The sequence below is a fragment of the Trachemys scripta genome, chromosome 4 (genome assembly GCF_013100865.1).
Source record: "Trachemys scripta elegans isolate TJP31775 chromosome 4, CAS_Tse_1.0, whole genome shotgun sequence".
NCBI lineage: Eukaryota > Metazoa > Chordata > Testudines > Emydidae > Trachemys > Trachemys scripta.
The window spans coordinates 117,499,458-117,516,363 of NC_048301.1; the positions used below are offsets into that span (position 1 = coordinate 117,499,458).

A 16,906-nucleotide genomic window follows, 5' to 3' on the forward strand; every position below is an offset into this window, starting at 1 on the left:
CTGTGTAACTCATTACATATTCCCCAGACAGCCTGAGACAGAAGGTCCTTCTGCACTGTAATGCACGTGAAAAACCCTACAATTAGCCAGCAATTGGACTCAGATCTATGAATATACACTTCAGCTTTAGGAACATCTGAGGACAGTGAGACAGTTTCACAGCTAATGTTCATGTAGATCATTATAATCCAGACTGATTCTGAGCTGCTCGGATGTTTACCTGAAGGGCTCATATCCTGACAAGAGTTTGGGGATCATCATCATTATCAGCCCCATTTTACAGATGAGGAGTTGAGGCACAGAGAAATTAAGGGCAATGTTTTCAAAGGAGCTCAGTTCCCATTTAGCCACCTAAATAAGTGGCCAGATTTCCAAAGGAGTGCAGCATCTAATGCGCCAGGATTAGAACCCAGAGCTCCCAAAACCCAGTTTAGTTCCTCAACCACATCCTTCCGTTTTGGATCCAATTCTGATCTCATTTACACGATAGCACTGAAGGCCTCGTTTAGTTCTGAGCTGCTCTGATAAAACAGCCCAGTGTTACGCGAATACTAAGTCACTCGGAGTTGGACTGAGACCCACCAGCTCATTGCACACAAGAGGTTAGTCTGCTGCTTGGAGAGTAGTAGTGGCTTTCAGGCACTGCCTCTGCATGCTGCATTTGAGCAGATGCAGAGAGGCAGAAAGCTGTGTGTTCGTTTGCCAATCCCCCAAAGCCATGCAATTCTCTGTTCTCACTCCCTCCTTTTAGGGTGAGATCCAAGCCCCGTGAATATCGATGGCACCCAGATGAGGCCCTTAACCTCATTGAAACAACCACCCCAATAAATATCTGGTCTCCAGCTGTTAAAGCTGTTGCACCAGAACACTGGCTGTTAAAAAAATTATTTTGACTCTTAGATCCTCAGCTGGTGTATGCTGGAATAGCTCCATTGGCTTCGCTGGAGATATGCCAATTTGCTCAGGCAGAGGAGCTGGCCCTTAATGTAGAGAGAACAATGAAGGTTCAAAAATAATCTGTCCCCTAAGGCTACCACATCTGAAACCTTAGCTCAGAGATTTAGGAGTGCCAAGTACGCTGTGTGGGCAGGCAGCAGCCTGGGCGTGCCTGCATTGAATGGGCTGTTCATAGGCCGATTAATAATGGTGTAATACCACATTTTTCACTCTGGAATCTTAATCCAGCAAAGCATCACCCCGCAGCCAGCAGCTCACAGCATGTCGAAACCAAGCGACTAAACGTCCCCTCACAGATGTAAACTCAGCGTCTGAACACTGGTGGCTTTGTGGACACGGCATGTGGAGCAGCCTAGCTGTGGGACCAAACCCCAAACTCCAGATCCAAACTCTCCCAAGCAAATCCACCCATGGTAATAACAACACTTTGCACTCATATAACACCTTTCAGCAGGCCCCAGATGATAACAGTGACCTGACAACGCAAAGCACCAACTGGGTCCCCGTATCTCCTGGTGGTAAATGCCCCCACAACCAAGCTAAAATGGGACTTCAGAGCATTGGTATCTAAATAAAAGCTGTACCGTATCCTTCAGGACCAACACTGACTAAGGGACCAAAGAGAGGCTTAGAAATCAGAGATGGGTCCAAACCCTAGAGCTGAACATTGCAAACCTTGAGGAAGTCTGGATCCAATCTCACCCCAAACCTGTCGCTGCCCCGGACAACCACTGCATATGACAGAGCCAATCCTGCTGCAGGCAAGAGACCATCCGGCTGCCTGTGCCTGGGACAAAATGCAATGCCCCCCATTCTGAATGCCTAGCCCTTATATCAAAGGGTGCTCTTGTGGTCAAGGCACTGTACTTGAGAGAGGTGCATTCAACTCCTACGTCTACCACACACTGCCCGCGTGACCTGGGGCAAGTCACTGAATCTTCTTTTGCCTCAGTTTCCCATCTGTGGAATGGAGCTAATAGTCTATCACAGAGAGGTTCTGAAAATAAATTCATTAACATTTGAGACGCCAGGGAACTACATATGTCTGAGCACCACTGATGTGAAGTACTTAGGGCCTGTTCTGATCTGTTTTGGTGGGAGCTGGATCCGGGCCTTAATACCCCATGTGAATCACGACAGAAGTTATTATTATTTTTGTTATCATAGCACCCGAATCCCATTGTGCTAAGCACGGTACAAACACAGAACAAAAAGACAGTCGCTGCCTCAAGGAGCTTGCAATCTAACTCTTGTACTCATTTTCCTAGGGATTTCCTCTAAGGGCCCCTTCAAAAGCCAAATTGGTCACTTCGGTGGCAGCCCACTAGACAGCTTGGACAGCACTGCTCGAAAAGGGTCCAAGTGTCCTGCGTGCTCTCCCCATTACATCCGGGGATCCTGAGCATTAGATGCCACATACCGTGGTGATTCACAGCCTGATAAGGGGATGCGAAATCCCAGCCTACCATAAAAGGCAGAGTGTTGCAATTCTGTGGCACAGACGGGGTGGAGCAGAGAAACATAGACAGACCCACAAAGCAGCTCAAAGTCTATCCAAAATGTTTTATTTCACTCTCCACCTTCTTCCCCAGGAGAACACAGACAGGAAGTAAACAAGCACCTGGTTAGTCAGGCTCTACTGGCTGAAGCAGGAGCAAACGTGAGGAATCGCCTGATTTCAGGAAGGTAGAATAACAACAGCCACTGTAATAGAACTAGGGCTTCTGGTGTAGGCTGGTCCAGGGATGAGAGATCCAACCTGGGAGTCAGGAAAACACAGTTCAACTCCTTACTCTACCGCAGACGTGTGCAATGTGGAAGAAGTCGCCTACTCTCTGTGCCCTCGTCTGTAAAAGGGGAATAACAGGCCTGCCTGCTAAATACTAGTGAGATAAGGTGGGTGAGGTAATACCCTTTATTGGACTAGCCACTGTTGGTGAAAGAGACAAGCATTGTAGCTCGAAATCTTGGCTCTCTCACCAACAGAGTTGGTCCTATATAAAGATACTACCTCACCTGCCTTGTCTTTCTCATATCCAGGGGCCAACCCTCCTCCCACAACACTGCAAATACTGTAATATTATATAGCAGGGAATAAACTATATTAAAGACTGGGAGAGCATATAAGTACCTAAAACAGATAGAATTGCAGCACAGTCGTGCAATTTTTATTTAATTTAATTAATTTATTTATTAAAGAGGGAGCATCAATGGACATAGGAGGGGATTGGAGGGACACAACGCCGGACAAGTTTTAAATGTTTTTTTTTTTTAAATTGTCTACAGCTGCATTCCCACAGTCCCTTCAGCTCCTGCAAGCTAAGGAGGGTTGGGCCCAGTCAACCCCCAGATAACTGACCTGCAATAAAAAAAATGAGTCGCGTCAGGAAGTGGTTTTGGTGATTCAACAGCTAGTGCTCTGTCCTCTTAATCAGCACAGAGCCAGTGCCCCAGGGTGGTGCTAGGCTGCTGACAGTGCCCTCTGTGGGGTGCAACACGAAGGCACTAAGTACTCATGGCCACTAACGATCTTATGGCACTTTTCCCATAAGCTTGTTGTCCTATCTGGACTGACCTAGGACTTCAATTTTGCCTCCCTAAACTCCCAGTGAAGTTTCATTTGGATCGGAGAGTCTCCACTTCCTGCCCTAATCTGTGGAGTAGTGCTGCTGCGAGAAGCCAGACAGCTTCCATATTCCACCTCAGAGGCAGCACTTTGGAACTGGAAGAGTTCTCCATCTTGAGAGGCTGCCCACTGAGCAGCAGCTGGGTACAGACAGCACATCCATGTTCACGTTGCTGCCAATAGGACATAGATTTTAAAAGACTCCATCCATGCTACCCTAGCAACAACCAATAAAGACACTGCTAGTTTGGGTTCAACCGCAATGTGGAAAGGGCCGAAGTGGCTTGAACATAAATGCTCCACAGCCCGTTGGCTAGGAACTAACCACCCAACAGAGACAACTGATGGAGCGAGGGGTGGAAGGATCACTCACACTTCTAAGAGACACAGACAACGCTCTTCTTCAATTAACACTCTCTGCAGTACATTGCGTACTGGCCACACGATATCACTGCGTCCTGCCCAGCCCAGGTGAAAGGAAACAAATGTAGGTGCCACAAGTCCAAATTCTGTGATTAAATCTAGAGCTGGACGTTTATTGGCAAAGTTAGAATCCATGGCAGCAGAGGTGGGAGATGCTGTGACATGGCAGTTTCAGATACTGGTATCAAAGCTGAGGTGCTAACATGAAAAATGTTCCCTCCCCATCCAATCCACTTCCCTCTGTTTCTTCTTCTCATTTTAAATAGAGCTGGTCAGGAAACTTTTTTTCCCCTGCAAAAAATTTGGATGAAAACCAAAATTTTCATTTTTTGTCAAATTTTCTTTAGCATTTCTTGGGTTTTCAGTGCCAGATTATCCTGGTTTTCTAATGAAAACCCAATAAATCTCAACAAAAATGGATGGTTTCTGTGAAAATATCCATGTTGTAAAAAAAAACCTCGATTTTCCGTTGAAACAAAAGATTCGGCAGAAAACGTTTGACCTGCTCTAATTTTAGTCTCTTTTCCGTTATCCAGGAGTTCATTCCAGAGAGCTGTGCCACACCTGGTTATGTAGGCCAATGCCTTTGCTTAGGATCTGACTGCAGTGTGAGTCAGATATTGATAACTAGCCTCAAACAGGAAGCATTTCAGGCCTGTTTGTTTATTGCTTTGGGCAGACAAGCTCTAAAATGATCCACCTCTCCCAATTAGCAATGGCTCAGAAGGAACCACCATTTGACTAACTGGTCAATGGGAAAACAGATTACTAGATATTAGTCAGCTGATCCATGCAACTGAATTGCCCAAATGGCTGGGAATGGACTATTTGGCAATGCAGGTAAATTATAATAGCTAGACCTCCCGAGAGAGAAAACAACAAGCTTGGGACTAGAGCTACTGGGAAAATTTCCATTGAAGTTTAAGTTCTAAAATCAAAAGAATATTTAGTTAAATCTAAAGTCAAAAACCCACTTTTTACAATTTTCAAAAAAACTAACATTTTTCAACTTTTTAAAAAGAATTAAACAAAATGAAACATTTCCATTTCTTTTTAAATTTTTCATGAAATATCCTTTTTAACCAGCTCAACTTGGGACGCAGATTAAACCAGTTCTGGCCCAGTCCACACCGAAACCTTCCCCTAAAAGCAATCTCAAATGTTTAGGTAACTTTTTGGACCCATTTTATTTTCCATTTTCATACCCTTTCAAGCTTCCTGATACCTTCTCTAACCTTAATAGACAATTTTAAATTAACTAGGCAGTCAGCAAAATACTATTCACTACACTTTGTCTAGCATGTAGCTAAAGGAACAAATTAAAATGTGTCTGTAATATGTGTCAGTTTCAATAAAAATTCAAGTTAGTTTGCAGTGTGTATAATAAAGCTGGGTGGATTTTTTCAAATTTAAAACAAAAAACGGGAAAAGACTTTTTGTAGGAAAAAAGGTGAGTTTTCTCCCTCTTTCCCAAACAGCTGGTGTATATAGTCAATAGTTTATAATCTATGTTCAAAATGTTTCGTCGCAGTCCAGTAACAGCATAACATATATACCGCCAGTCAGATTTGATGGCTGAGGGCGTGGAGTAGAGCTGGTTGCAATTTTTCTGTTGAAATATTTTTGTCTTTGACAACAAATTGGCTGTTTGACCAAAATGAAAATTTTCACAGATAATTTTCACTTTGAAATTTTTCAATTTCTTGACAAAATCAGTTTCTTGATTGATTCGTCAATTAAAATTGCTGATAAACATTTTCAGGTTTTCTCAAAAACGTAACATTTTTAGTTTTGCTTGTTTCTGTTTTTTTATTGTACATATGTAATTCTTTTAAAGCTTCTCTGAATTTCTGTTTGTTTTCGGTTTGTTTGTTGATTTTTCCTAAGTTTTCTGAGAAAACTAAAGTGGTATTTTTTGATCCACTGCAGTTTGAGGATCAGTCTTTGAGGAAGGCAAGAGGCAGAAGTTCCACTACTGAATAATTCAGGAGTAGCATTAATGAACATCCTGTGAGAACCACATCCTGATTTTCCCCATCCACAAGGAACAGCTGGCCCAACACAGCACTTCATGGGAGAGTTACAGAGAACAAATGAGGGGCTCCAGAGACAAGTTCTGCCTGCCAAACAGCCCAGGAGCCCAACTGAAATTGCAATTGCGAACAGCAGTATGGTTGACAATTACCCATTTTCCACTTCTAAATGCTGATTTGTACACACAAATGTGGGCTTTACCCGTGCAATTCAGGCAGCCGCTTTGGAAATCAGGGCCTTGTCTGTGCAACGCTTCTGATCCCATCTATGCAAAAGGTGATTTGCTTCATTCTTTTTGCACCCATTACCACTCTCAGAACCACAGACCACGTGCCTTAGCCTGCTACCTGGCTTCCCTACCAGTCCCAGCAACTACATTTTCCAGACACTATTGCCTTTATTATGTAACTTCTACTCCAAGCGGGGAGCCATCAAATCATTTACCTACCTGAACACGTGTTTATTAGAGACAAAGTCCAAATGCAGCTGACCCTTGCCCGTATATGGGACATGTGGAACTGGGAGATGTGGCAATAGGCCCTTCTGCTTTAGCAAGACAAGGATGAAAATAGTGCTGTGCAATATTTGGGGAAATTTCGCTATCTGGCAGAAAGTGGGCATTTCCCTATGTCTGACTGGGCTGGGCTTCTCTTGGAAATGAGATGCAAGATACTTGTGCAAAAACAGCATTTCACTGAATCGTAGTTGAGAATTTCCCTCCAACTGTTAAATAAGCAGGGCTGGATTTCCAATACACACATGCCAACCCGATTTCTCTCTTTCTGGTCTCGTTGATAAAGCTGTACCAGTTTAACTCAAGGTGGGAGGCTGTATCGATTTAGTTCAGAGGTTCTCAAACTGGGAGTCGGGACCCCTGAGGGGGTCGTGAGGTTATTACATGGTGGGGTCGCGAGCTGTCAGCCTCCATCCCAAACCCCACTTTGCCTCCAACATTTATAATAGTGTTAAATATCTTTTTAATTATAAGGGGGGGGGGGTCGCACTCAGTGGCTTGCTATGTGAAAGGGGTCACCAGTACAAAAGTTTGAGAGACCCTGATTTAGTTAAAAGATGCATCTTTGTGTGCGGACAAGCTTCCATGTGTTTAAACCTGGCTTGTGTTGGGTTAGCTTTCACGGAGGTAAGAGCCTTCAGCGCAAAGTTGCACCTGTTTAACTAAATCGATGCAACATCACACTTTTAATTAAGCCAGTGCTTAAACAGAGCAGAAACTGAGGGTGTGGCCGTCTGACAGTTCACTCCAACATCTGCTACTGCACAGAGGGGACAACACCTTCACTTCCTGCAGCACCCTGAGAGTTTCCCATCCAAGGCCTGACACAGTGCTAGCCTGAGAGCCCTGACAGGATCACAATGCAATATGGTGTGACTGCAGGCGTAGACAAGCACATGACATCCTACGTACTTGTTCATGTCCCTTTACCAGTGCTGACGGCTGGACCACTAATGATACCAAAGCAACATCACTAGGGCTATACTACAAGCTGTGGAATGTTTACAAACATAAAAGGGTCACTAAAGATCAGCGCAAGGAGCTCAACACAAGCCTTGATGGTCAATATAACTTTACGACTCAGGGTCATTAATGAAACAACAGATCAGCAGCCAGACCTATGTTTCTGATGCTCCATCCCTGCTGATGTGTCTGCAGGCATGAGCGACACAATGCACCTGTGGGCTTTACTGCAGCAATAAAGATTACACAAGGACACTTTCCTCGCCACACGGGTCTTTGATCGCAAAGGTCGCCGATAAGGGCTCCGGCATTTTCCTCTCTGGGACGGAGTGACAGGGTGATAGGTCCAACTTTGGCAAGAGAAGGGAGAGAGCAAATTGCACGCTTAGATGGTCCAAACAGGTCTGAAGGGTTGAAGCGAGCACTCATAAGGAGGATGTAGAGGTAGAGATGGGGTAGGGCACTAGACTGGGACTCTGTGATTCAAAAAATCCTGCAGCCCTGAATCTGAGCCGGGGGCAGCTGACATGGGCTCGGGTTGCGGGGGCTCTACAATATCAGTGTGTACCTGTTCAGGCTCAGGCCCAGGCTCTGAGATGCTCCCCCTCGGGAGGTTTCAGAACCGTGAGTCTGAACATCTACATTGCAATTTTATAGCCAAGCAGCCCTTGAACCCCATAAGCCCAAGTCAGCTGACCCAGGCCAATCACAGCTGTGCCCTGGATCTTCTCTCAGAGTGCAGCCATACCCTGAAGCTTCTGTTCCTACCTCTGCCACTTACTTGGTGTGTAGCTTTAGTCAAGTCACTTCCCCTCTCTGCTTCTGTTACCCCCCATTGGGTAAGTCACTTCACCTCTCTGAGCCTCAGTTTCCACATTTGTAAAATGGGGATAATCAGGGGTGGGGAGCTTTCATTCCTCACTGTTTGGGAAGGTTTTGAGATGTTCCGATGGAGGGTGCTGTATACAGATGCACAAATGCCTAGATATTGAGGCTCTGGTGCCTGTGTTCTTTATCAAAACTTAGATAAAGGGAAAGGAAATGATGAGGTTTGCTCCAGCTTCCTTGGCTCTGCTCTCAAACTACGTTAATCTACAAGACCTGCACGTGACCAATCCTTTCCTGTCACTTACTACAGCCTCAGAATTGCAATATTTATTTGACTGAAATGAAAACTGAAATCTTAATAGCAAATGACTAATGCCGTCAGCTGATTAGCTATTATGCACTCCCATCCTGTACACAAATCACAAAGTTGATGTGCACATGACCAAATAAGAACATAGTCTTATTTGCATAGAACTATGCACTGTCCTGTCCTGGGGACAATAAAGATGTGACATTTTTTAAAAGAGTGGGTAGTCAGAAATTGTAAATGTTTCCCTTCTTATTCAACACAACTTTGAGATGCAGCTGCTCACTCACTCTTCTGACCAAGACGTGTTTTTTCCTGCTGGCACTGTAGAGTCTATGCAGCTCTGGGACGCAAGGCTGGATTTTGTTGTGCCTTAAGCACACCAGTTTTTTGTTGTTGTTGTCGCTGCTCTAGACCTGATCATGTCTAATGGAAAAACACCACTTGCTTGTCATCACATTTGCTATGTGCAATCCCACTAAGACAAACCCTCAACATTTTAGCTAACTTCCAACCCCCCACATTCCTTGCCCGTTGCTAACAGGATTAGACAGTCTGGCCCAGGTTGCATTTATTTAGTTTCAGATTAATTGTTTTCCCGGGGCCAATGTACATGGATTCTTTTTCCTAGGGAACTATCGCTATCTCTCAGCCTTATTTTCCTTGAAAACCCTTTAGCTAATTATGCATCTTGCGCTTTAGTTAAAATGGATTTATCCATATTCTCTGTAACAGTTATATCGGTGTGTCTGGCCCCCAGATATTGCTAGCTCTAAAAAAATTTAATTAAAAAGCACATGATTCCTATTTATTAATTTAACTCCATTTGCAGCAGGGTAATAATGCACCCTGTAAAGAGAGTTAACTGTGTTGTTCTTTGCTTGTTATGTTTTGCAGCTTGGTTTCTTAGCACTAGGATTTCCCCCCTTTTCCATTATACTTATTTTCTCTCATCCAGAGTTCTACAGACTTGGTTTGACAAATCTTTCCCTTCAGACTGGCTGCTCAGCAATTCCCAAATCTTTACAGAAGAGAGGAGATCAGTCCATCCTCCTATGTTACAGAGCTCAGAATTCACACTGTGCCTATGTCCATAATGACAGGTTTCAGAGTAGCAGACGTGTTAGTCTGTATCCGCAAAAAGAACGAGGAGTACTTGTGGCACCTTAAGAGACGAACAAATTTATAAGCTTTTGTGGGCAACAGCCCACTTCGTCAGATGCATATGATACTATATGTTCCATTCTAGGCATCTGATGAAGTGGTTTCTAGCCCACGAAAGCTTATGCTCAAATAAATTTGCGAGTCTCTAAGGTGCCACAAGTACTCCTTGTTCTTTATGTCCATAATAATCATCTTCCCAATTCCCCTTGCTGTTCACTCCTTTTGATGTTCTTCCTGCCACCAAATTAACACCCTGTTAAATTTCACGCCCACAGCAGCTTTAATCTTCAGGTATTAACATTAATCGTAGACATTAACCCTCTGCATGACACTCCATCTCAAGCCCAGTCTGCACACCAAAACTGCACCAATTTAACTAACTGGTTTCTAAAGGTCTGGTCTACACTTAGGGCAGGTCTACACTAACCCCCCAATTCGAACTAAGGTATGCAACTTCGTAGCTGAAGTTCGAAGTACCTTAGTTCGAACTTACCTCGGTCCAGACGCGGCAGGCAGGCTCCCCTGTCGACTTCGCGGTACTCCTCTCGCCAAGCTGGAGTACCGCAGTCGACGGCGAGCACTTCTGGGTTCAACTTATCTTGTCCAGACAAGACGCGATAAGTCGAACCCAGAAGTTCGATTTGCTTGCCGCCGAACTACCGGGTAAGTGTAGACCTACCCTTAGAAATTAGATCGGCCTAAGAAACATTGCTCAGGGCTGAGAAAAATGTTGCGTCTTGAGCACTGTAGCTAGGTTGACCTAACCCTTGGTGTAGACATGGCTAGGTTGATGTAAGAATTCTTCCATTGACCTAGCTACTGCCTCTCAGAGAGGTGGATTAACTCATGAACTACAGCTATGGAAAAAAAAACTTACATTGATGTAGGAAGCCTCTACACTACAGCATTACGACAGCACAGCTACGCTACCAGAGTACTGTAGCAGCTGTAGTGTAGCGATGCCCTGGACTGATTTAGGGCTTGTCCATCCAGGAAAGTGGCACTGGCATAACCTAAGGTGTGAATTTAAACCAAATACAGTTAAGATAAACCAAAAGAAGCTGCTCTTAAACTGAAATAAGAGTGTCCACACAGAGGTTTGCATCAGTTTAAGCTGATTGGTAACAGGTTTCATTTAAAGAAAAATAACCCACTTAAGCCAAAATAAGAGCAACCGCACAGGGTTTTGCAAACTGATTCAAGTTGAACTAGTGCAACTTTCCTGTGCTGAGAAGGCCTCAGTTAAGCCTGTATAAATGCCTTTGGTTGGACACTCAAATAAAATTAAGAGTGGCTAAAATTAGTTTAATTTAACATGAAGATAATTAACAGTAGCCACTCTTAATCCAATTTAAACGTATCCACACAGTGAGGTTGCATTGACTTAACTAATGTGATGTAAAAAACTATTTTGTTAAATAGATGCAATTTCTGGGTGTGATGCACTGCGGGATTGTTGCCAACTCACAGGATTTGATCACGAATCTCATGATATTCATTTATTTTTCTTAACTGTGTGACTCCAGGGGCTGAAGCTTTATGTGAAAATCTCATTCTCAGCTTTCTTTTTAAAAACTAAAGCGGCTGCAGAGAAAAGCTGAAGAACAAACCCTAAATGCTCAAAAATCAGAAGGCAAGGGGGAGAATTATTTTTTTTTTTTAAATCTCATGGTTTCAGGGAGCCTGACTCTTAGGCTACGTCTACACTACAGGGGCGGGGATCGATTTCAGATACACAAATTCAGCTACGCAAATAGCGTAGCTGAATTCGACGTATCTGATCCGACTTACCCCGCTGTAAGGATGGCAGCAAATCGACCGCCACGGCTCCCCCGTCGACAGCGCTTACACCTACCTGGGCTGGTGGAGTACATGCGTTGATTCGGGGATCGATTATCGCGTCCCGACGAGACGCGATAAATCGATCCCCGAGAGATCGATTTTCTACCGCCGATCCGGGCGGGTAGTGAAGACCAGCCCATAGTTTTTGAACTCTTGGGCTTGCCAATACAGTTGATTAGTTTCTTGTTACACCTACAATGTGCTAGGCTCTGTACAACCCCAAAAAGGCACAGGCATTTCCTCAAGGAACTGAGACAAAAAGCTATGACCAGCTCTCCTTTCAGATCAGACTTTATTCCTTAAGGAGCCAGTACAGTCCTGTCCTGTCAGACAGTGGCTGTTCAGCAGTTAACAAACAATCTGGTAATAATTACAATGCCCCTGAACTTTCTCTATTTGCTGTCTCCTCAGCATTTTTCTCTGTAATGCTCACTTTTCAATGTACTGAAGGAGGAAAAAAATGCCTTAAATATAGTGACCAGCTGTAAAATTTGTTGCCAAGTTGGAGGAAAAGGTAAAGAATGTAAAAAGAGCAACCACAGAGAACCAGCTGGTTCTTAAGCAACCTTTGCAAAAAATCCAGCAATTCAGTTTCAAATGCACTTGGGGAATCTGTGCATAAAATAACAGAGCAGTTTCAATATCATAATCTTTCAAGGGTCCTTTCCCTGACTGACCGTAACCTGTTCCCAGCAAGCAGCACCAGCAGTCCTTGGAAGGGGGAGGAGAGTGTTACAATGGTGAAGAAACTATAGTGCTTCTGCTACGTGCAGGATGTGTGGGGAAAGCGTGTGAGTGACTCACTGACTAGCCCTCGCTCACATACTGAATGAAACTCTGGGCCAGAAATAAAGTCCCAGATTTCAGTAACAAGTATTTATCTGCATATGTTAACCGCTGTATATTTATACCATGACCCAGATCCTGGAGACTGGCTATTTAGTGCCTCATGCAGGTCAGGGGTGTAGGTAGGGGGACAAGCCACCTTTATGCTCTTCCCCCCAATCACTTTGTCCCACTGTGTTGTCCCAAGGATCCTCACGGCTATTCCAAGTTGCACTGGCTGCCTGCAGCCCCAAGACCATACTCCCTCCAGCCCTCTACCGGAAGGTCTGAGGAGGGGAGGAGGAGCCCCCCAACTGGCTAACATTGCCTTTTTGGCTGCTTCGTACAACCAGAGTAGTTCAGAACAACTTTAACAGGCTCTGGCCCTGTACTGTACCATTGCGTTTGGGCACACACAGAGTTAGAGTTTACAAAGTGGGATCCACACCCACGCCCCCACCCAGTGGCTCTGCTAGAACAATCTCTTCGACCCAGCTGTACATGACACTGTTTTCTGAATGGAACTTCACTTCTCTTTCCACTATAATCAACCGGACAAAATTTCCCTCTTAGCTCCACACAGTCGAGCTTGACTCTGATATGCTGTTCTCCCTGGCAGATCCACACATGGGGAGCGAGAACAGACTACCTGTATCCACATTCAACACTACCCTCTGGATCTGAGAGGAGAATTCTGCCCAAATTTCCCAAGCAGCTCTGAGGGATCAGCAGGCATAGCTCCCGCCGTCTGCTCTCGGCTTGAGCAGGTATTCAGACCAGCAGTCCATCCAGCTGCATAAGGCTCTTTCCGACAAGGAATTGTTCTGTCCATTGCTCAGCATTCACGGGCCCAGTGGGTGATGTAATCTGCTTTACGCTGATGATGCAATGCACTTACGGAGCAGGCAGCAGAGGAAATGTCAAAGTGCTACAGACTGTGTCATGCTTCCCATGAACATAACATACTGTACTTTACTTTCACACTCGTTTCAATAGAAAAGATTGCATGCAGCTGGCTTTCTTTTGGTTTCAGGATAGGCGAACTGAAGGCAAGAAACCACATTCAGCAAGTGGGGTGGGTGGAATGCAGCAGAGAGGGGGAGGGTATGTCTACACTACACCGACTACAGCGGCTGTAGTGGAGATGCTTCCTACTTGGACAGAAGGGTTTTTTCCATTGGGATTCTGTGTGGTTAATCCACTCTGAGAAGGGGTAGCTAGGTTGACGGAAGATTTGTTATATGCAGCATTTAGCCCATGTTGTAACTGAGACAATCCATTTGGTCATTCAACATGATCAGTATTCGGCTGCTAGTTTTTGCTGCCTCTTTTCCTGCCTATTTTTCGCTGTATCCCTGGGCTGTGCAATTTCAACTATAAGGTACCAAAGAGAGAGCGATCAATGCATTCCCCAAGCTCCTATGTACATACTATACATCAGGGGTTCTCAAACTGGGTTTGGACCGCTCAGGGGGTCCCGAGGTTCTTACATGGGGGGCTGGAAGCTGTCAGCCTGCACCCCAAACCCCACTTTGCCTCCAGCATGTATAATGGTGTTAAATATATTAAAAAGTGTTTTTAATTTATAAGGTGGGTCACCCTCAGAGGCTTGCTGTGTGAAAGGGGTCACCAGTACAAAAGTTTGAGAACCACTGCTGTAAATTACACTTTTCTGAAACACTAGGTCTTGATAAATTACCTTCCAAGGGCAATATTCCCCCCTTAAAGCCACACTGCTGCTCACTTTCCCCAAGAGCAGGGAGGGACATTACAATGCTTTTTGCCGCAGTTTAGGAAAGATCTGGGCAGATTCCAAACCTTGTGCATGTCACACATCCTTCCCCTGAAGGGGGTTTATGAGTCTGCAGCTGCCCCAGCCCTAGGCACGACCACCCCTGCACCCTCGCCCGCCATAAAGCAAACACATCAACCAGCCCACCCCTCCCCTGCCGACCGCCCGAAACTGGAGAGGGTAGAAACGTTTGCTACGTGACTCCCAGGCTCCAAGCCTGCCCAGAAGCCCCCTCCCACTTCTGGTGCCCAGAAGATGGATTAGGCTGCGTGAAGCCTGCGTGATCCGGGCGTGATCTTCCCCTCTCCCTGGTGTGTCTGCTCTGTAGCTGGCGACCCCAGCCCCCGCAGCGACCCTCAGGGGGGCGGTCACCCAATAGAAACCCTGCTGGCTGCATGCTCTCGGGGCGTGCACAGCCCTGCTGGCCCCCAGCCTGCCTGAGCAAGGAGGAGCCGGCCTCGGGAGGGGAGGAGCCGCCAGCCACCAGGGCGATAAAAGGCTCGGGGTGGCTGGGGGAAGCATCGGCCAAGCGACAGCGGAGAACTGAGCCGACATCCCTCGCTGCGAACCCGCGGAGCACAGCGCGCCCTGCGGTAAGTACAGCGGGAGCGGGGTGCAATCCCAGGCCCCCTGAGAAAGGGGACCACGTGCCGAGGGAGCCCCGGCTTATCCTGGGGGAATTTCAGACCCAAACACCGGCAGTTACTGGGGTGACCAATATCAGGGGGTAGCCGTGTTAGTCTGTAGCTACAAAAACAACAAGGAGCCTGGTGGCACCTTAAAGATTAACAGATGTATTTGGGCATAAGCTTTCGTGGGTAAAAACCTCACTTCTTCGGATGCATAGAGTGAAAGTGCAGGCATCACTCAGCCTAGGGTGACCAGATGTCCCGATTTGATAGGGACAGTCCCAAGATTTGGGTTTTTGTTTTTGTTTTTTAAATATGAGCTCCTATTACCCCACCACCACCACCACCCCCTATTACTACTGAGCCATGTCTGGGAGTTCTTCAAACTCCGCTTTGCAAGGGGGACTGGCCCGTGTGCATGTGGCTGGAGAACGGCTGAAGGGATCGCTTGGCGGTGAGGTTTTCGTACTGCCCATCACCGCCCTAGCTGAGTGTCTGCGTTTTCCTGAAACAGACACTGGGCCATGACAGTGTTAATTAGTGTGCCTGCATGTGCCCTGTGCCTGTGCACTCTAGACAGACTCCGCTTTCTCTTGGAAGCAGCCCTGCTGAATGCAGAAGGAAGCTGCACTAGATAGCAGCTGATGGGTATCTCTCTTTTTTCCTCTCTTGCTCTCCAGGTTTTGTGACCTTCCAGGTCTGCGGCCCTAAATGGAGACCATGCAGGAGCTGATTCCCTTTGCCAAAGAAATGTTCAGCCAGAAGCCCAGCAGAAAGATGGTCAAGATCTATATGCTGGGCAGCGTGCTGGCTTTCTTCGGGGTGGTTATTAGCCTGGTGGAGACAGTCTGCAGCCCTTTCACCTCTGAAGAGCAGCTACAAGAGGAGGAGGAGGAGGAGGAGAAGAAGAGACCTCCCCTGACCAAAGAGCACACTGTCTCCCAGAAACGGGGGGATTTGATCGTGGAGAAGAGCAAAGAGCAGGATGTAATGCAGAGGAACTTGGTGATCAGGCAGCGTGCATCCTAAGAGACTGCCCAGTCAGTGATAGGCGTGCACAAGAGACTGCTGACCTGTTTGATCTCCAGGTGCGGACTCCAGGGAGAAGGGAATCGACACTGACTGCAGACGTAAGGGACTCTAGAGAAGTGACTATTATTTGCTGCCATGCAGCAGTTCAAAAACGCCACCCGTTGAATATGTACCCTTTTGTTGGTATAAAAAGGTGTAAGGTGTCCGGCATTTTGCACCAACATGTTTTTTTATTATGAATAAACTTCACAAATATATTTTGCATTATAAATAAATATTTTATACATTACCAAGCCTCTTTCTTTTGTCAGTCTTCAAAGAGGGATGGAGTCTTAATTCAGCTAAAGTTATTGAAATCAATTCTTCACAGCCTAATGCCTCCTGCAGGGTGGGTGTTTATCAGGGCACTTAGGGAAGCGTCCTAAGTTTGGCAGTGAAACAGTTGCTGAATGCTGTCACCTTCCAATTAGTACAAACACACAGTCAACAATGGGAGACCTGGTGTGGTTGGTTGGTTGGTTGGTTTGTTTGTTTTCTCCCCCTTTTGTTTTCTAAAGCCTAACTTTTTTATACAAACCAGATATTGCTCACATCCCTGTATTTATAATCATACAGGGAGGTTGGTTGGTTTGGGGTTTTTTAAGGATGGAGGCAGGGGCAGTGTAGCCAGATGTTGATCTCCGTTACATGGGTGTAAATGCAGAAAGGGATATCTGGCCTATTCTGTCGTATTTCTAACAAGGTGCAGGACTAATGAAAAGAGCCTGATCCTGCCTCCATTAATGGTAATGGCAAAGCTCTCAAGGACATTAATACCCACTTCTTACATAGTACTTTTCAGTGCCATTATTCCCATTTTGCAGAGGGGATAACTGACACAGAGCAGTGAAATGACTTGCCCAAGGTCACCGACCAGGCCAGTGGCAAAGCTGGGAATAGAACTCACGTCTTTGAGTCCCAGTCCAGTGCT

General features: G+C 45.7%; 1 protein-coding gene across 1 annotated transcript; it reads left to right on the forward strand.

Annotated features, from left to right (window-relative positions):
- Nucleotides 1-14,721: 14,721 nt before the first annotated feature.
- G0S2 (G0/G1 switch 2) lies at nucleotides 14,722-16,225 on the forward strand. The gene is made up of 2 exons (XM_034770570.1): nucleotides 14,722-14,868; nucleotides 15,585-16,225. Exon 2 carries the CDS (start codon nucleotides 15,616-15,618, stop codon nucleotides 15,931-15,933), a length of 318 nt encoding a protein of 105 aa, XP_034626461.1. The 5' UTR covers nucleotides 14,722-14,868; nucleotides 15,585-15,615; the 3' UTR covers nucleotides 15,934-16,225.
- The last annotated feature ends 681 nt before the right edge of the window (nucleotides 16,226-16,906 follow it).

Bases quoted from the DNA above. Each gene is read 5' to 3' on its own strand.
- G0S2 (XM_034770570.1), top strand. From the start codon at position 15,616: ATGGAGACCATGCAGGAGCTGATTCCCTTTGCCAAAGAAATGTTCAGC.